The 20797-nt window shown below is 54.9% G+C and overlaps 1 protein-coding gene across 1 annotated transcript in view; it reads left to right on the forward strand.

The window, feature by feature from the left end:
- Positions 1 to 365: 365 nt before the first annotated feature.
- Positions 366 to 20797, forward strand: part of LOC105701108 (protein slit) — a 113007-nt gene continuing 92575 nt past the window's right edge. The window contains exon 1 of the mRNA XM_012427553.2: positions 366 to 688. Within this exon, the coding sequence (XP_012282976.1) occupies positions 366 to 688 (323 nt within the window). The remainder of the gene's footprint in view (positions 689 to 20797) is intronic.

The following is a 20797-nucleotide window of genomic DNA, read 5'->3' on the forward strand; positions in this document are numbered from 1 at the left end:
CGCTAGGGGCCCGCGGCCGCAGTCTCTCCGCATCACCTTCGACGGCGGGCCGGCCCGCGCCCCTCGGACCCCCGGAGGCGCCCCCGCCGTATGAGGCGGTAGTCGCCGAGCCGCCCACCAGGAGGCGCGCGCCAACTTTCGGGGCCCTCCCCGGGCCCGGCCGCGCCGCGAGCGGGGCCCCCGCGCCGCCGGGAGGTCCCCCGCTCCCGGGTGCCCATGCCCGCCTCGGCGACGGCGACGGCGACGGCGACGCCGCGCCCTCGGTGAACCCTCCGGACGACCCGATCCGGCCCAAGCGACCTCGCGACGCCCTCTTCGCCCGCCTCGACGACGCCCACGCGAAAGACCTCGGCACCCCCCGCGCCATGACTCTCACTTGGGCGCCGATGCTCTCCCTCCGGGTGCTCGGCGTCAGCTGCGGCTACGTCGTCTGCGCTTGGGGACTCCTGCTCGTCCTCTCGGTGCTGGGCGGCGCCTCCCATGGGACCCACGGCGCCCACGGGGCCCATGGCGCCCATGGGGTACACGGACTCGGCGACGCCCCCGGATTCGCCGGCTCCCTGAAAGACCTCGACGGCGCTAGGTGCCCCTGGGCCTGCACCTGCAACGGACACGAACTCGACTGCGCCCAGCGGGGACTCACCCAGGTGCCCGGAGACCTTGCTGCTCTCCTGCTCGCCGAGAAACTGTGAGTCCTGTTTTATCAAATTATATCTAGCTTTATCTAATTTTATCGAGTTTTATTTCATTTTTTAAGTTTTAGCTCATTTTGTTACGTTTCATCTTGCTTTATCTAATTTTAATTGGTCGTAGTGGTCCAGGCCGTTTACAGTCCTTTTTACGGACCACTCGCACCTCGGAGGTGTAGACAGGCCTATATTTAAGAATTTCGACGATGAGACGCTCAAACACCTCGAGACCGATCCTTCCATGCTATGATAATGACGAAAGTTAATGCAATCCCCGGGGCTACCGAAAAACGTCCCGAATCCCGGCCGAGCTCGCGAAAAATGGAATTTCATCGCGTCGACGCAGTCCAATTTAATTGGGCCAATTGAACTTCGCCCGACTCGCCGAGGTGTATTTAATTCAAGCAGAATTCAGTTTGACCCGACCGAGCGGGTCGGGCTCGATTTAATTTGGAATTTCTGCCAATCGGTGACGTCGATTCGATCGTTGGCTCGTTTCCGGTAAAGGCCGCTCGAGTCGAATTTCTTTTTTTTACCCGTTCGTAATTACTTGTCGCGCGCCTTCTCGTAACGTTAATCACTCTCCTTAGAATCGGTCGTGCCTTCTTAAGACCCCCGAATAAAATTCACCTCCATTTTTTTAACCCTGAATAATTAACCCATAATTCTTGGAATGCGGAATTTTACGGGGACGAGGATCTTCGCCGCGACTCTTGTATGCATCTCGTTGCATGCAAAATGCAACGCGTATTGGGGTAAATACATTATCCAAGGGAAACGAGATACATGTCGGAAGGGGGATTACTTTCCGTAATGGCCGCGCCGTTGTCCGCGTGCGGCCGTTTGAACGCGTGTAAATCCGACCGGGCCGATCGACGCGGCCACGACGTGGGCGGCGGGCCAGGACCTCCGTTATTAATACTTAATGGCTTATTAAGCGAAGATTATGAATATTTAGGCCGAGCCCAAACGAGAGGCCGGCTCCCCTCGCGGTTCCGCACGCACCGCCGAGCGGAAAGTATCGCGTTTCGCGGGATTTGCATACCGCGCCGTCCCCTCGCCCCGCGAAGCTTTCCGACGCTTTCCTCCCGGTTTTTCGCGGTTCTTTAGACCTCCTCAAGGGTTTCCCCCGATGCGGCGGCACTCCCGCAATTTTTTCCGCGCCCCCCTCTCCTTACCTTTTTACGTCTGGTACCGGCGAGACTTCGGGCGAATAAATTACCGGCGAGATCGTCGAAAATTTACTACGGATGGGAGGACGATGAATTATGGAAATAAGCGGAGGAGCCTCGCGTAGGGTTTTACCGCCGAAGGACTGGCGGCGGTTTGAGACTTTTTCCCCGTGATTTTTCCCGAGATTTTCGAGAGCTCTTTTTCGTACGTTTTTCCCCCACATTTTCCACATTTTTAGCAGACTCTCGCGAGCGCACCATCGAGGATCCGCCCGGCCGCGCGACGGGCGCCAATTGGTCTCCTCGTTGTCATTAACGAGCTGTAATCCGATCGATTTCAATTGAAATTTCCGCCGGTCCGGTTCCGGTGGTCGTTAATCGTTAATCGCATGAATCGTTACAACCAGGGGGGTGGACCTCGAAGATCAAAGGGTGTCGCTATAGTGGAGGGGCGCTAGTTGGAAAATGGGCCGGAGGATATTTCCAGGGTAAATTTGAAGGTTATCATTTATTTCTTTTTTTTTTTTCATCTTTCTTTTTCGCGATTACGACGATGGATTAAGTCCCTCGATCGACCTCGACCGATGAGGCTCGATCGATTTCACGATCGTCCTTTCTGTACGCAAGTCAACCCACGCGCCGTACCTTCCGCGGCCCGCCAAGAGGCCCGATTCTTGTTTCGCCGGTTTTTATTCCCACTAAGCTTCCCATTAGAGCTTTCGAACGATAAGGCGTATCGACCGGCACGGCTAATCGCGTTTTACACTCGAGAAATCCGCCGTCGCCCTATGCGGCAGGGATTCCATACCGTGGCTCGACGCCGCACTTAAGTCCCCGGTTTACGATGTTTTGTCCCGCAACGGCGGAGACACCGCGACGGGGGCCAATTTATCTCAAAGTCGTGCCGTTCCTCCTTTACGACTTTGCTCGCCCCCGTTTCGCCGCGAGATCCTTTTACAGGGACTCGCGCGTGTCCTATTAGCTCGCGGAGGTTCGATCTCGCCGCGCCCTGATACGTTGTAAGACGTCCTGATACGTCGTGAGAGGCCTTGATACATCGCGAGATGCCATGAGACGTCTCGGAGTCGTTCCGAAACGTTTTCAGACGTTTCGCGACATTCTCAAAGATTTTCCAGACATTTTCCGACACTCTCGGACGTCATGAGACCGTTTAAGAGATTTTAAGATGAAACGTCTTCAGACGTCTGGAATGACCCGAGACATCCTGCGACATCTTGAGAGGTCCTAAAACGTCCTGAAATATCTTGTAACGGGCTCAGCCACTCCGCAGCATCCGGATACGTATCTCTTGTCCCGGAGTGCTCCGATAAGAGACGGCAGGAAATCCCTGAAACGACCCAAAAACGCTCATCGGGCCGGAACGAACTGGCCACCCCGCTTACATATGATTTTTCGATTAAGCTACGCAAACAGCACTCGGCAAGCTAAACAGCTTCCTGACCGAGTGTTTGAGAAAGGGTCCGATAGGATGTTTTCCCAAGTAAAGTTCCCGGGTAGGCTTCCACGAAACGTAACGCGACGCCGCGACGTAACGCGCACCGCGACGCGGGGAGGGATCGAGAGAGACGCCGATAGCGGGATTAGCGCGGGAGGGAGAGAGAGGGCGCCAGAGAAGTGCCACTCCACTCGCGAGGCAGTCGAGAGCGGCCATGCCGAGAGTGCCTATCGCCGGTTCGATCCCCCTATCTTTCTCTTTCTCTCTCCAGCTTCATGGAGAAAGGGGAAAGAGGGAAAGAGAGGCGTGTCGAAATCGAAGCCGAAAGTCGAGAGAAATCGCGCGCTGATGAAAATCGGAAAAATGGAGAAAATAAAAGGAAAGCGCTGTTCGGTAGCAAGGTTGGGGAAAACCCGAAATCGAAGCTGAAAATCGAGAGAAATCGCCCGCTGATGAAAATCGGGAAAATGGAGAAAATTAATGGGAAGCGTTGTTTGGTAGCAAGGCTAAAAATCGGTAAAATTAATATAATGAAAGGGAAGCGTTGTTCGGTGGCAAGGTTGCGGATAGGACGAAACTCGAGAGAGATCGCCCGTCGACGAAGATCTGGAAAATCGGAAAAATAGGGAAACTCGAGGCCGTTGTTCGGTTTCAAGGCTGGGGAAAGCCCGAGATCGCAGTCGATAGAAAATCCCGCGCCGATGAAAATCGGCCCGGTCGCGGTGTCGAGAAAATGGGAGGAAACGAGAGTACTTGGAGCGCCTTTATGGAGACGTAAGGACTCGGGGGTGGAGGCGCCCGTTGGGAGGTCCTCGAAAAGGAGTAGGGCGAGAAGACGGATGGCCGGAAATGCCGTTCCGTTCTCCCACCCCCCGGTCCCCGGTGGGCTCGAAAAGGGGATGCGCGTGACTTTTTCGCGAATCCCGCGGGACCCGGAGGAAAGGCCATCCCGGAGAGTGGGTCCTGACTCCGCGACCCTCCCCTCTCTCTCTCTTTTTGTCCTGTCGCCGGGATTTTCTCGAAAACGAAGGAACCCTTCACCCCTTCTCGCGCCTCGACGCACCTTGGCGGGCGTTCGCCGCGTGTCGGGTGCCGAAGGTCCTTCCAACATGATGGGCGGCCTTCGAGGTCCTCGTCCTGCAGAACCGAAGGTCCGATTCGTAGAACTCGTCGTATTAGGTTTTTATCCGGGACTCCGGCCGGTGATTTATTTAATCGAGCCGCGATAAATCGCGCTCCTCGGCGCCGGGAATCGGGACCCGGGGGCGTGGTCTGGTCCCTTTGCCAGGACCTCCAGGACCTCCAGGAAAAGGAGTCGCCCGGAGTCGATCCTTTGTCTCGTCCGATCTTTACGGCGAGGAGGTCCCGGCCCGACGCAATTAACTCTCCCAGGTCCTCGGACAACCTCCCGACCTATCCCATGGCTGCCCCTTGATCCAGAGGTCCTGTCCACCCCCGGACGTCCCGGTTCCCGTTGGGGTGGCGATCGCGAAATCAGGACCAAATGAAAAATCCCGGCCGAAACGAAGGCACGAGCGCGGACAGATGTTGGGCCCCGACCCCTCTGCCGGGGAAATGAATTTCCCCAGGTAGGTCCTGCAGGATTTAGGAGCGCCCGGGCCCGCCCAGCGTCCCGATACGTGATCGGGCATCTCTTCTTGGTGTTTTCCCGTGGGATCGAACCTTCCTCCCGATGACCGGCCCGACCCCCTGGCTTATGTCGCGTCACGTTCCCCAAAAGGGCCACGTTTTGGCCGCGTCTTTTATTCCTTGCCTATTTTCTTTCATACATTTCATTTATTCCTTGTATTTCATTTATTTCTAGATTCCCGCCGATTCTCTCTCTCCACCCGTGACTCGTTCGCGACTCTCCCTGCAATTGCATCCCCCAAAGTCGCATCGGGCGCGATCGCGGCAATAGCGGGAAAATATCGGAGCAGAAATATCATCCAGGGTGGATTCCCCTGGATCGTTTCTCCTCCTCTTTTCTCCCTCCAGCTTCGGCAACGGAAAGCAACGAATGTCGTTTCGCACCCAGGGTCCATTCAACGAAACGTCGTCCTGACAATGCCTATCACTCGCGCGTCCGCATGGCATTATCCCGGTCGTCAGGGGGGTGAAACGTGGGGGGACAGTTCGACGACATCGGTCGGGTTTCCTTTCAGGATACAGGGTCCGAGGGGTGGCTTAAACGTCGGTCTTAATCCTGGCTCCGAAGAAGGGGAAGGAGCACGCACTGAATTATTAATTCATAATTATTATGAGGATTATTCTTAAACTCACAGAGGGTATTTATGGCGCACGGTGGACCAGAATGCCCACGACTTCCGCATCCTCATCCACGTTGGAAGCGAGGTGCAAAGAGTCCTTTGTTGTACTTTCCCATGCACTTTCTGGGGTTTGTTTATTTTTCCATTAATCACTGCAGGTGAACGAAGCACCGTAGAAAAAAAAAAACGAACAATATATCGACCCTATTCCGACGGCATTTTCATCATGAATGGAGAACTTTTCACCGGGGACATCTCTTATGCAGGTGTATTCGACCGAGGGAACTCGAGGTGGCCTTGATAAGAGCCCTTAGCCGGACCGATAAGGATGGACGTTAAGGATGCACAGGCCGGATCTCGTGTCGGACCTCTTCGAGACCTTGTCCTCGACCTCGGGGGACGACGTCGGTCCTCGAGACTCGCTGGGGAAACGCGACTCGGAATTTATCGTCGGCGGGTTACAAGCTCGCGCCAGGAGCTTACATAAAGCAGCTTCCCCCTTTGTTCCTTGGGCGGTCGGTCGCGCGAGAGACGTCCCCCCTCTCTTTCTCTCTCTCGAAAAAAAAAAAAATGAATGGCCGCCGAATACCATTTCCATGCATTTCCCTGGGCTTCTCGAGACCCCCCTGGCCCCCTGCCCCCGTAGGTTCCTTTCCCGCCAAGGCCCGGACGCGTCTCCGGCGTCGCCGGCGTCGGCGCGACCGACCTCCTCGAGCTTTTGACTCCGAGCTACCCCGGAGCATTAACATTTATATTAGTTCTTCCTTTTTCCCTGTCTTGCGCCCCACCTCCTTCTCCCCTTTCCCCCGCGTTTCCATCCCATGTTCCTTCTCCCCACGAGACGCGTGCCCGGGGAGGTCCTCGTCTCGTCCGCACCCTCCACGTCGGAAATTCTAAATCTCTCCTTAACATTCACCCTAAATTCAAAAACCACGAGACATTCTCTAAACACTGGAATTTGGTTACAATTAAGCGCACAGCCTGTGTTGTTTTTTTTTCTTTACATGTGAAGAATCTCACCCTTAGTACTCCGAAAAAGCCGACGGAGACTCTGATGGGATTTCTTTTCCTTTCTTTTATTTATTTATTTTTTTTCTGTCACGCGCCTTTTTGAGTATCTTGAGGATTATATATATATTGCGTGCGTTTCGAGGAGTTGCGGAAAATTTCCTGATGGAGAGACTCTTCACTTTAGTCGGGGCTAACCGAACCAGTAGCGTCGTTATCGTCAGGAAAGAAATGGAGTCGAGGGTGGGAATAAGGGGGAGGATATAAAACGCATCCGCGTTGCGTAAGGTCGATTCCGGACCGGCCGTTAAGTCGCGGGGGGCCGACCTCTCGATTCCCGGCCGGGTCGTGCTCGCTTCGGGCCGTTAAACGGGACGGCGAGCGTGCGCGACCCGCGACCCGACCCCGAGACGCGTCGCGTCGCGTCGCGGCGCACGTTCCCCGAATTGATTCCTGGCCGGCCCGGGAAACAATATCCTCGCCTGCTCCCGGAGCACGTCGATAACGCCGATAAGGAACCCCCCGGGATGTGGTTCCTCCCGGATTATTGGCTGGATAACGGACGTTTAACGCCGAGCCAGACGCGTGGAGTCCACTGAGCGCATCATCTACGTCGATTGTCACATGCACCGTTAAAAGAAATTTGCGATGGCTTGATCCTTGGGAACCGCGACTTTAAGGCGTTATGAAAGGATCATTCTATGTATATATACCGAAACGTCAAAATATATACATAACTTTTCTTTCAAGCTGAACTCATCGAATCATTTGAGACTTCACGTGATTATAGATACCCTAAGGGACACCCTGAAACTCATGAAATTTTGTAAAAAAAAATATATATATATACATGTGTGTACTTGGTTCTAGTCTGAGATAAATGAAAATATTCTTTTTCATAATTGGTGTTTTCAAGAGCTTTTCAAGACGTTCCTTAGGACCTCCGCGATCACGCGGTGAAGTTTCAAATGATTCGATGTACCCTGTTTGGAAAATTGTTTTATAAATATTTTGACGTTTCGATGTATATATATATATTTTTTTATTATTTGGTAGTCTAACCCTTTCGTAACACCTTAACGTTGCAGGGTAAAACTGCGTAATTGCGAGCTGTCACATGTCGAGTGGGTGATTTGATGTTAGCTTGCAGCGGCCTCTACTCGGCGAGGTCGCAGCGAAACGACTCGAGTCCCTCCCCGTTATAACGGGAGCCGTTTAACGGCGCTCGGGTGATACGGAATATCTACGACTCGGTTCCCCCCGAGAGAGAGAGAGAGGCGCGAGTCGCGAAGAACGATTAGCCCCGCAAACGTTTGTTCCTCTCGCCGGGCAATTTGTCGCGTTAATTGGCCGTGTAACGAGCGCCGTTTTCGCCGCACCGCGGCACGCGCCTAGAAGACACTCGGCCAAGTACTTTGGAGGGGCCCTTGGCTACGGATTTTCCCTGCCAGGTGGAATAAATTGGGAAAAGGTCTCCCTTTTTCCCTTCTTTTTTTTTTTAATATATTTTTCAAACCTTGCACAACAGGTGAACGCTCGTAATTGGCTTGTTTCCACCTGCGCCGAAATCCAATGGGGAGGCGAAGGACTGAACAATGGGGAGGGAGTCGTTTTTATTGTAATATCCCGAGAAGAAAAAGAAAGAAGAGAAAAAAAGAGGAACGCGCGTCACATAGGGTCAGATTCGATGAGGTCGGGTTAATTAACGAGAATTACTCCGGTCGTTCGTTGACTAGCGCAATCGCTGCGGCCGTTGCCGTTTCCACGTCCGTTACCGGCCGCTACTTGCCGTCGAGATTCCGCGTTAAAAGAAAAAATAGGAAAAAAAAAAAGAAACGGGGGAGAACTCGTTTACCTCCCATCACTCGTTTGAACCGCGTTGTCCGGATTCCCTTTGACGGCCGATCCGCCCCGTTTTCCCGATAATAACGGACGGGCACGTACGTTTAGAGTCGCGGCCCACATTCCGCGCCCGTTAATCGGCGATCTCCTTGTCGGCGGGACTTTTCATCGAGGTTATCGAGAGCTAGAATTCGGTCCGATCGCTCCGAGAAATCGGGACCTAATCGACGACGACCCATCACGGTCATTCCGCCCGTGAAATGCAGTTTTCTCGTTAAAGGGAGAAGGGGAGGGGAAAAGGTCGTTATCTCCTCTCGCCTTGCGAAAAGTCCGAGGCCCCTTCGACAGCCGATGATTTCCTTCGATTGTTATCACAAAGAGCCCCCCTTTCCCTCCCCCTTCCGCCCTTGCCCCACATTCCGCTGCAGTACCGTCATCCTGGAAGGCGATCGTGTTCGCGCGGTTCCCTTATCGGGCGGGTTTCTCGATATCACCGCCGAACCCGACCCTACTCGAACTCGACTCGAGCTCGAACTCACGTATGATCGAAGAGAGAAAATGGAGAAAATCTGGCGTAACACGAAAATCCATCCAGACTCGACGCGAATCGAGTACTCGAGTTTCTGGCGCCGTTAACGGGCCGCTCGTCTCGAAGCTCGATCCGTCGTTAAGAGGGGAAACCACATTGGGATGTTTCCAAAAATCGGGTCTTCTTTTTCTTTATTATATAAATTATTAGTATAACTATTCGATAATCCGTTGGCAATGATGGATTAGGATGCACCGTTCATGCGTACACCTATTCCGGAAGGCGGGGAGAAAAACGCACCTCTTGGGCGGTACGGTCCTCGTTGGCATGTTTATCCTTTACGATCGGCCGGGTACGCGGACCCTTTATCGCGTTGCGGGTTTCACGGCGGAGACGCGCGTGAGATTTTTTTACAATCAGTTTGTTCCGAGGAGAAAAAAAAGGGGGACGAGGAGTTACGGGGCACGTGAGGCGGGAGCGTAATTAAGGGTGGACGTTGTGGGGTCGATTATTTTTTTTTTAATTATCTTTTCGGAGAGGTCGAGTGACTTTTTGGGGTCCACGGAGGCTGGGGAGGGATTTCCGGCGAGGTGTACCTCTAGGTCGGAGACTTTTCCCGGGTGACGCTTCCGTCTGCGTGGGCCACGTAAGAGCCCGCCCTTCGACTTTGACATTCCTATGAATTATTCATACCGTGCACCGAGGTTTTCTGGTCAAGCGGTCTCGAGATCGCCCGGCCCGAATCGGGCCAAGATAAATCATCTCGGTCGGCCGGCCGGCAGCGTTACGAAATTAAGTGTGAGAGCGACTTGACTTTCGGGTTACTTAATACGTCCGCGACTTTTTGAAAGGCTGTCCGGGGTGGCGGGGGATGCGCGGAGGTCTTTTCAGGATTTACCGAGCGAGAGAAATCCACGCTTGGAGCGGAGGGGTATGCCCAAGATGTGCGCGATCTGTTATCTAGCCTCCGGTCGCGATCCTAATCGATGCCGCTTCCCGTCGAGCGGTTGTTCTCTCTCAAGGACCTCCGCACCGGATGCGCGTCGTTGGACGGGAGAGCTCGCCGCGTGCCGACGAGAGACTCCAGAAGAGATGCGACGCACCGCGGTGAGCGGATCGAGGCTGCGTCCCTCGAGTAACGCCGATTCGAGTAAAGCTGCTCGAGTATCGTCGTTTCAGCGACATCGCTACGAACAACGCTGCTCGAAAACCGTCGAATAACGCTGCTTAAATAACATCGTTTGGAATAACGCCGTTGAAATAACGCTGCTCGAACGACATCGCTACGAACAACGCTGCTCGAAAACCGTCGAATAACGCTGCTTAAATAACATCGTTAGGAATAACGCCGTTGAAATAACGCTGCTCGAACAACATCGCTACGAACAACGCTGCTCGAAAACCGTCGAATAACGCTGCTTAAATAACATCGTTTGGAATAACGCCGTTGAAATAACGCTGCTCGAACAACATCGCTTGGAATAACACCGTTTGAGTAACGCCGCTCAAGTAACGCCGCTCGAGGGAGATCGCTCGAATAACGCCGTTCAAGTGACATCGCTACAAATAACGCTGCTCGAATAACGTCGCTTGAAATAACGCCACTCGAGTAACGCCGCTTGATCGCTGCGAGTAACGTGCCGCTTCGAGCTCAGCGAGTCGCAGAGATCGGGCGAAGACGGGTCCAGGAAACGCCCTCGCACCCACGAGGGGCAATAACTAATAAGTAATTCGGGCGCGTTTGAAGTGAGCAACGGAGAGAGGGACTCCTTTGAGGAGGCGCGGCAAAGAGATGCCGAATTGCGCGACCGAGTCGCGGAATCGGCTCTTAAAACCGTTTCGCGGCCCGGGACGGGCGTCGCGCGGCCGCGGATTGCGCCGCCGCGTTTCCGCTCCGTCTTGGAATTACGGGACGCCGTTAACGACGTCGTTACGCTCGCGCGCACCCTCGCCCCGGCGAGACGCCGCGGCGCGTCGTCTTGCCGCGGCTCGGCTCGTTAGCGCCGCGACGGTCGCGCGACGTCTGCGATAACGGCTCGGGCGCGCGTCGGTCTAGCGTCCCGGCGTAGCGGGGGGAATAAGAGGGGGACCTCGTTTCGAGGTTTCCGTCTCGGAGGAAGAAGGCCGCGCGTCGTCTTGTCGTCGCGGGTGTCGTCGTCACTCGCCATGCCGTCGGACGTCTCGACGGACTCCGTCGTCGCAGACGGTGGAGGAGAGGGAGGAGGGAGCGAGAAGTCCTCCGAATTCAATTTTCTTATCGAGGCCGAAACTTTTGCCGACCTCATCGACGCCGTCTTCCGGACTTCCGGGAACGCCCTCCTCCTGGGGCGAGACGTCGGCGTCCCCCGGCGCCCCGACGACGGCGTCGTCTCCCCTGCTAGAGTCCCGTCTCGGAGTGGTTCAATTACGGGAAGGAATGCTCATTTGGGAGCCGGCGGGGGCCGCTCCTCGCAGCGGTCGGCCATTATCGACTGCGTCCCTAGGCGTCCCTCTCGGATGCCCCCCGCCCCCTTGAATTCTTAATTCGGCATATAAAAAGCGATCCCACGCGTGCCTCGGAAGAGAGAGAGGGGAGACACGTAATCGAGAGGAAGCGAGATTTCGGACACCGCACCGCATCGCGACGCCGGCGTTACCTCTAGAATTTATTTATCCACGAGTCGGCAAATTTCCGCGCCGTTTCCTCGACGGTAGACTTCGTTTGTCCGCGATTCCGCCCGAGGAAAGGAAGCTTCCCCGAGTGCGTCACGGTTTAATTAAATCCGGCGCCGAATTTTCGGTGCACCCCCGAAAAGTGCCCTCTTGGCGCGGGCGCCGCTCGCGAGATCTCCCGAGACGGAAGACGCGTCTGGAGGTTTTAACCCCTTCCACCTTCCTCCTCGCTCTCCTTCCTTCCTCCCCGTCTGATTCGTTCACTCACGAAAGGCGCCGCTCCGACCGATCGCGGCGACCGACGGCAGGAAGAGGCAAATTGACGACGAAAAGGCCGCCGCTCCTCCCCTCTCCGTCTCTCCCCCAGAGCCGAGATCTATCTCTCTCCGTCGTTCGCGGGATTTCGCCTCTCGAGGGGGTCCAGAAGTGCAGCGGTCCCGTAGGTGCCGCACCTCCCCCCGCAAAAAGAATCGGACTCAAGGGCCCTCCTGGAGAGGCCCCGCATGCGGACCGCCTTCCGGCCCCCCATAACCCCCATCCGGCTCCTATCGACCCCCATCCGCCACATATAAGAAAAGGGCCCTCGAGAACCGGCAAATTCTCACGCGTCCCACGAAGGAGCGTCCTCTCGTCCAGATATCGATGTCACTCTCGTCACTCTCGTCATCGTCGACGCGTTCTTTATTTTCCCCATGAAACTCCCCCACCCCCATTTCCCTCTTCGCTCTTCCTAGGCACCTCTCTCGGAACGAAGGGCGGGGTGGGAAGGAGAGCGCACGCACGCCGCGTAAATAAAGCATCCCCCTCCCTCTCCCTCTCTCCGCTCGTATGCGATCACGATGTACGGCGGGGGCGTAAATTCAGCTTTTACGAGAGGCCGCCGAGAACCCGTCATTAGGGGAGTTTATGCGGCTCGTTGCGCCCCGCGCGGGGTCGTTGCGGGGCGCCCCCCCCTCTTTCCGCGATTGTCGCTCACTCGCCGTAGAAGATGATGATAACGAATGATAAGGGGGAGTCTACGGGACCGCAGCAATAATTCGGCTGGACTCGCCGTGAAAGGGTGGCCCAGCCTCCCCCTTCTACCGCCCAGATGTTATCTTGGCTGATAAGGTCTTGTTATAACTTATCATCGCCGTTTTGTTCGATCCACTATCGGCGATACCGGCTGGAAAAGTGAGACCCTCTGGAGATGAAGAAGTTCGAGGGGCGATCCCCTCGGGATAACTTCGGGGAGACGTCTGCGGAATTTCTCGGAAATTCGGAGAAACCCGGGGGTGGCCGAAAAGGCGACGAGGGGCCACCGGGGGGGAGGCGAAGGTAATCAAACTCTCTCTCTCTCTCTCTCTGTTCCAGCTATTAATTACTCCTCGAGACTCGCGTTGAATTCCGGAGCTTTCCTCTGGTGAGACGCCCGAGCACTTTCTCTCCCCTCGCCTTTGTGCCCCCCCTGCTCCTCTTTCCTTGTCCTCCTGCCGACCTCCACCCCCTGGTCCTCATCTCTCCCTCTTCCGGGACGACTCGGAGACCTCGTCGACGGAAGCTCCCTCTAGACCTCTCCGAGACCGTGATAAGCGCGCGATATGGGGGATAATAAATTTTTCCATGGGGGCCAAAACGTGGAGAAAATAAAAATCTAATCTCGGGGGTGCGTCGCGACACCGGGGGCAGGGAGGCGGCGAATGGTGAAGCGACGAATTGCAGATCCGAAATTAACCGCGGCGCCACTTGTATTATGCAGATCCGCGGCTGTATAATGCGAAGTTTAGGGCTGCGATGTCAACGCGCCGACACTGCTGCGTAAAGTCGGCGGAATTACGCGCCGCGTCGAATGGGAGGCGTCTCGCCCGCCTCGGGACGCCTGACGCCGCGACGTTCCTATGGGAGCGGCGCTCCGATTTCGAGGATCTCCCCATGCTCTCGATTCTTTTTATTCCGCGATCGCGGCTGATGAAACGCGACGACGCGTCGTGTAGGACATCCCTTGCGGAAGAAATTCCGGGATGCGGCTTTTTTTCTACTTGCTCTAATGGGTTGGGCAACGTTCTTAATCGCGATCACGGGGTATTTTCCGGTAATTGGCACCGTTTATTAACGACGCGTCTCCGGGTGGGATTTTCCTCCGCAACTGCGAGACGTCGAGCTGAATGCGTCTCGACGCGGCTAGACGCGCCGCCTTTGAGCGGCTGGGCGGAACGGATGGGTTATGACACGAGCACCGTAGGGGAGGCGCCATCCCCGGCCGTCTTAAGATCTCCGTCGAACAAATAACCTCGAGACGCTTCTCGGATCCTCCGGGAGATCCGCGGCGGAAAGGGTGGCGATGTGCCCAGGGAGTGGCGGAAACGACGAAAATTGCGAAGGCGCGAAAAAAACGCTCCGCCACCCCGCGGATGAGAATTTCAGGGGGGAGCTCTGCCCTTTCTGTCTTTTAATACAACCCTTGTACCGCGGGAGCGTACACATGGGAATCGAGAGATGCATCGAAAAGTTAAAGATTCATTTATCCATATTTTATAATAAAGGACCTTCATATTTATGCGCCGTGACACGTGCGCCAATAACTGAATTATTAAGAATGAATTCTAAGCGGAAGGGAAAGTTAAAAGATTTCACCTTGACCCAACCGTATTTTCTTTCTTGCGTGGTTTATTATTTTTGCTTTCTCTTTCGAGGATCGCAGGTGATCTCTTCCCCTCCACCCTGGTAGCTCCTGTCGAGATGGGGGGGTCGCGCATCCGTGCAGCGGATCGGTATTAACCACGGGGATGATCCTTTTGACGGCGCAGCCCTCGCCCCTCGGCCAGGGCTTATTTCGCGGGCAAACGGCTCTTCTAGTCCTCCAGGGTGCCCCAAAGTGGGGACCACCATTCCGGAGACTCGTGTGCGGAACGTACGTACATCCGCGCGCGTCGAGAGCACCCTGTGCCCAGGGATGCTGGGGCGAAGACATCTCGACGCGGCCCTCAAAGCGAGGGGACTAATCGATCCGGTTTTGTTCGGATAGATGGAGGGAAATAGTTAAAAAAATCTTATTAGTGCCAAAGGAAAAGCAAAATCTTCATCGAGTGACTTTGGACGCTCCGCGGAGAGGGGCGAATCCTCCGCCGCGGATTTCTACCCGGGTAGCCTCACCTGGTGCGAAAGGAGGAGGCCCTTGCCGGCGCCGCTATTACCGCCGTTCCCAGCGGCGGTTGCGATGCGTTTCCGTCGCCGCGAGTCGATAATTGGACGCCTCGTTACGGCCGCACTCCGCCGCGCCTTTCGCGCGTCCCAACGGCACGCAATCGCACGCGGCCGCACGCGTTCCGCGCCCCCCTCCGCTGTCGCGGGGCGCTCAAAGCCGGAGGGCACTTCGTTAGAGGAAAACGCGGCGAACCCTGGAAAAGCCTTTCCTCCGCGGCCTAACGACCGCAGCTCCTCCGCCGCGGCTCGTAAACGCCGCTATGGAAACGATCCCGACCCTTCCCCTCGTCGCGTCGCGGCTCTACGCGACCTGTCGCCGTTTTTTCCGTCCTTTTCGCCCGGCGCTCCGATCGGGCGTCGCGGGGGGTCGAGAAGGAACAGCCGGGCCCACCTGTTGTGGACGGGCGGAAAACCCGGAAAGGGAACCGCCGACCAGTCGGCCGGAACGCGTTTGTTGCGGCTCGGAGTTTAAAGGGACGATTCGCGAGGTCGCGAATTCAGGGCGCAGGGGGTGGGCGGTGGAAACGCGACAACCCTTTGACCACCCCGAGCACCGCTCGCCTGGAGCTGTTCACTTGGAAATCGGGGTAAACAATGTCCTCCTTTGAGAACCGATTGCCATTGATTGCACGTGAGAAAGAACAATGGAATTGACGGATTGAACGGGTAGAAAGTGACGACGGCGGAATTTCTCCAACGGGGATTATTAAATATCTACCGATTTCAAATTTTCTACTTTCTTCTAAATTGCAATTTCTGACGGAGGTTTGGCATTGTTACTCTTCTTGAGTAAGTTCTACGTGTTGGATACTCTTGGGTCTGGGTACATTGTATTTCTCTTTATGATTTTTGTAATTTGTGTTTGATTAATGTGAATTCTCGTGATCGACTCCTCGACCGCAGTTTTTTAATTTCGATTATTAAGATGATGTCGAAGGGTCGGCCCTGTTGAATGACTCCGGAAGGAAGAAGAACTGGGATGGCACTTTTTACGGGGAAGGGGTTCGCGGGGGATGCAAATCTCCAGCCGTGTCCGCGCCCCGTTTTCGGCGCGGAACGGCCGCGAGGGGGCGGTTCAACGGGTCCCGGGTGGTTCCCGATAAAACGCGCGTCGACGTAACAGGTGGCGCGTTATCGCCACCGCGGGTCTTCCCTCTCGTAAAGAGACGCGGACGGCCGGGAGACTCCCGAGGGACTTCGGACGCGGAATCGCGCCGGGAAATCGCGAGACCGGCTCCGAGGTGAGACGAAAGGAGGAGTTAAAAGGAACGAGAAGATATAGAGGAACGCAGACCGTCCGTTTCCCTCGATAATGTATGCGCCTAATCCGGAAATTTATGCGAGTGGATTTAACGCGGCGACCGGCAGAGACGAGGAATCGAGGAGTTGTGGAGAGAGGAGAGCGAAGGAGAGAAGTATCGAATGGGAAGAAGAGGGAGGATAAGAAGCTGGAACGACGAGGCAGAGTTGGAAGGAATCCAGAGGCTTGGTCGATCTTGGTCTTTCGGTCTCGATTTTTTCGGTCTCTGTCTTTCAATCTGGGTCTCGTTGGTCTCGATCTTTTTGATCTTGGTCTGTTTGATCTCATTTTTTTTTTTCGATCTCTATCTTTAGGGGTCCGTCTCCTCGATTTTTCGGTCTCGATCTTCTCGATCTCGGTCTTGGATTTCGGTCTCGATCTCGAAACGCGAACAAGTACTCGACGAGAACAGCCCGTTCCGGCGCATTAGGCACTTTTCGAGAGCTCCCCAGGGAGAACGCTGCTCCTTATCGCGAAAAGGGAGGCTCGAGGAGCCCCGATTAAGCCGCGGAGCGGGAATTTTGAGGACCCGTAAGGGGATCCAGGATGAGGACAATTGTTTCCCGCAGGTTTCCCGAGAAGGCCGCTCGATGTGCCCGGTAGAGGTGGAGGGGGCGATCGTCGAGAGGGCGACTCGCTCCAAGGGAAAACGCGCCCTCGGGAATTCGCGAGAGGGCATCGCTCCACGATTTAGCCGGGAACGGGTTCCCAAGGGAACACCGAGCGGGACCTCTCGAAGAGGTCAACCTCCGAGATTCGAGAAAAAAAGGAGAAAAACTCCCTCGTAGAGAAACCTCGAAGAGAGCTCCCGATTAACTCGCGGTACCCGAGGGAACCCGAAGAGTCCCCCGGGACTATTATCCGGAAAAGGGAGCGCCGTTTCCGGGGAAAGGCGCACGTGGACCGGGATTTCGGGAATTCCGAAGAGCAAATTCGCCTACTCCGCTTTATTAGAATCCGGGGACCTCGGCATCGGGCAAGTTTCGGGAGGTCGACCCGGAGGACTGGGAGACCTCTCTCGGCGACCTCTTTCAGCCTGCGGAGTCCTTCGGGGAATTTTCGGAGCCTCTGAAACGATTATCCTGGAAAAGGCCGGCACAATTTGGCCGGAGTAAACGCGTCCAGGAACGCCTCGTTTAACCGGGAGATGCGTTCTTCCTGGCACAAAGGCAGGATCCCTCTCCCTCGGGAATTGCGTGCTCCCCTTGGTCCTGCGTTTTGGACCTGCGAAAGACTAAACAAGTTTCCCTCATCCCGATAGGGCGCTTCCAAAACGATAACGAGAACGGACGAGCTATTTATGGCGCATCTTACTTGGGCGTACTTGCGGTAAAAAGTGGGTCCAGGGGAGCGTTGCGGAGAAAACGCTCAAAGGAGCCCGTCGAGTGTGTATATAAATATCCCGTGGGAAGGATACGGACCAGAGGCTGCGATCGCAGGCTCGGGATTTTCTCCCGGAAATTCCCCCGAAGTCGCCCGAGAGTCCGTTCTCCATTACGAGGAGGAAGCACCGGTTTACGACCTTCCGCTGGGTGTCTCCTCGGGATCCTCTTCCGACCGAAATTGTCTCTCGTACAAGCGATCCCTCGCTTCGTCCGATGCCCCCTGAAAGTACTTCCACCTCGGGAGAGGCAGGAAAGGGGGAAGATAAAAGAAATTCGTCATCTCCGCGCCAATCCCGCGGTTAATTAAATTCGAGCACGAGTATCTCTTCGGGATCCTCCCGGAAAATCTCACAAAAAGAAAGAGTAAAATGCACTTAGGCGCCATTAAAGTGAAACCTCACCTTCTCGAAATTAATTACTTTGATGAAGCACGACAAATAAAATTCATTATGCCGATTGACTGCTTATTAAAAATTTAAGGTTACGGAATAACGCGGATGTATACAATAGTCGATCTATAGGTAGGATCGGTGATCTCGAAATCGGAAGTCTTTGGAAATGATACCAAAATTCAGTTATCTAGTAATTATAGAATGTTGGAAAAAGACCAATTTGGGGGACGCGTCGATTATGGCGGAATTATTATTTCGGATAAACTGGGAGGTAGGGGAGGACTTTTTCCTATCCCGGAGGTCCTTTCGGAGGAAGTGGAGGATCTATTCATGGAATCTCCCGAGCCCTCTTTTCAGAGCACGTCGATCGATCGTTCGATTATGCGAGTCGATTCGCACGGCGAGGGCGGCGTCTCTTTGAGCGTCCCGACGCTTCGAGGTGGAGGAGCGCCTTAAATTCAGTCTCGGAAGGAGCGCATCAGCGAGAGGCCCGAGGACGATGAAAGGAAGCTCGTTTAATCGAGGCGATTATAATAAAAGTCGAAGGACAGAGGAGGATCCCGAAGACAGGGAGTGGTAGAGGGGGCTTTCCCTTCCGGCGGCGGATTCCAATCGCGCGGATTTACATTTTTAATTTCCGCGGGCTCCTTCCACCCCTCGGCCGAGCCGCCGCCATCTTGTCGCCAATTAGCCGCGTTCTCTCCTTTGCCGGGATATCCTCCGAGGATATCTGGAGGGAGAATCGGGATTACGACGCGGACGTTCGTCCCTCCTGTCCATATAAAAGGACCGTAATAAGAGGTCTTAAAAAAGGATTCCTCTGGATATACATACCGTTTCGTAAGTTTAACTAGAAATGGAGGTTAGGGTAGGTGTTCTCTAGCGGCGCGTGGTCTTATCGGCGCGCCCTAAGTCGTGAAGATGTATTCTCGCCGCCTCGCGGGAGAATTATTTCCCCGGAACTCGGGAGTTATTTCAACCCGGGAGGCGAATCTCGTCGCCGGGGAGGCTTTGTACGAACCCTTCCGAATCAGCGGCGCATCCGTGCCGTGATTTCCCGCGCAGGGGTGTAAAGAATCGCTGAATGGGTTTCGATGGAAGGGCTTACCCGCGCTCGCGTTCCCTGGCCTCCGGAACTCGCGTCGACTCCTCCATTGAAACCCATTCAACGGGCCTTTCCTGTCCCCGCAGGGGTAAGTGCAGCATCGCTAAAAATATTTCCGCCCACCGGGAAGCCTCCTTCCACCTGGGAGGACTAAATCAAAAATAGTAGACGTCGATACCCACCCGCAAAACGGCGCGCCGTTTGACAGGTCCCTCCCTTTCCGAATTATCTCCGAGGTATCATTAACATCTATATTTATCTAAATTAGAAAAATCCTCTCCTTCGTGACTCTCAGACTCCCGGCATCAAATTTTCCGTCGATCCGGACCGCCTCTTAATTTTTCACACTTTCGGGCCACGAACTCCCATTTACAGGTGGCTTCCATTTGACGCATTTTAGCGCGCACGGGTACGGGAATTTCGCCCTTACGCCTTAGCACGTGGCTTCTCAGAGTCGTGGCGGTTTTCGAGATCCGATGTCGAGGTGTCGCGGTCGATGTCGGTCCCCGCGTCGCGATATCGATGTCGCGCATTCCGCGGGATCTTTTATTGCACCCGAGGCAGCAAGGGGTCGCTCGGTCGAACCCGGTCGCGTGTCGCCAGCGTATGTCGCGCGTGTACGTCGCGCGTGCCGCATCGATCTCGGCCAGGGCGCGTAGACGGCAATCGCCGCGCCGGATCGTCGAGGCAATAAAAGTCGGCGCAAATCACGCGACACGCCATCGCCAGTCGCGATCCGGTTCCTTCGGGGCGGTCGCGAAGTCGCGACCAATTAAGGTCGCGTGGCATCGCCTCGGTCGCGGGCGTCGACGCGCTTCCGCGCGGCCGGAGCCGATCGGAAGCGATCATCGGCCGGCGGCGTCGATCGGTACCGATCGGTCCCGATTATCGGTCGACCGATCGATCGCGATCAGCCGGCTCCCGAGGCGCGACTTAAGTTTCACTGCATCTCATTTTTTTATTTCCAGACTCCTTATCCTCGCTACGATAATTTTAATCAGTGCCCAAGGCTACGCTTCACCCCGCCACGAAATGAAAATTCACATTTTCCAGGGAAACATTCCGTGAAGTGGATAAAAGATAGTACCCCCCAAAAAATTCATTAATTCACTAAACATTAAAAAATAATTATTCGGTTCAAATTGGAGTAAATTGGACGCAACATTTCTTCGGAATTATATAACATTTTACTTGAGAATGAATGAATTTTTGTTTCTTGATGTAATTCGGATTTAGTTATCATTTTCTTCCTCTTTTTATTTTTTTAAAATCGAGGAAATAGTACCTAGGTAAAGCAACGTCTTAGAAGTGATAATCTGTTTATATTAAAATCCTACGATGTGTACTATTTGTCACTCTTTCTAAGATATTCATTTTTTATTCGAAATTCCTCGCCGATCCCATTGTCTTCTCCCGTCGCTCTTCGGCGGAAGTGACGGGATCGAAATCGTCGCGGCGCGACCGATGGCGGTCGCGTTTCCTGCGGTTTTTGCGACGAAGGACGCGCGAAACGAATCGGCGCCGTCCGTCGCGGCGTCCGGGGGACGCGGGACGTCGCCGTCCGGCGATCGATCAACGGAGCCTCGCGATTTTTCTCTTTAGAGGTTGCGGCCACCGGGCCGTAAGAACGCTTCCGTGAGAAATGCGATACGCCCCGAGCGGGACGATCCGGGAAGAAAGCAACGAGGAAAAAGTTATCCACCGGGCCATTTGCATCGGGCGGGAAAGAAAAGGGGGAAAAAGTATATCTCGGACAGTGGAACTCGATATCAAGGCGCTCGGAGTTGCGGAAAAGTCGGGCGGAATGGAAGCGG

This window comes from Orussus abietinus, unplaced genomic scaffold, assembly GCF_000612105.2.
Source record: "Orussus abietinus isolate OABI.00-Male unplaced genomic scaffold, Oabi_2.0 scaffold5, whole genome shotgun sequence".
Taxonomy (NCBI): domain Eukaryota; kingdom Metazoa; phylum Arthropoda; class Insecta; order Hymenoptera; family Orussidae; genus Orussus; species Orussus abietinus.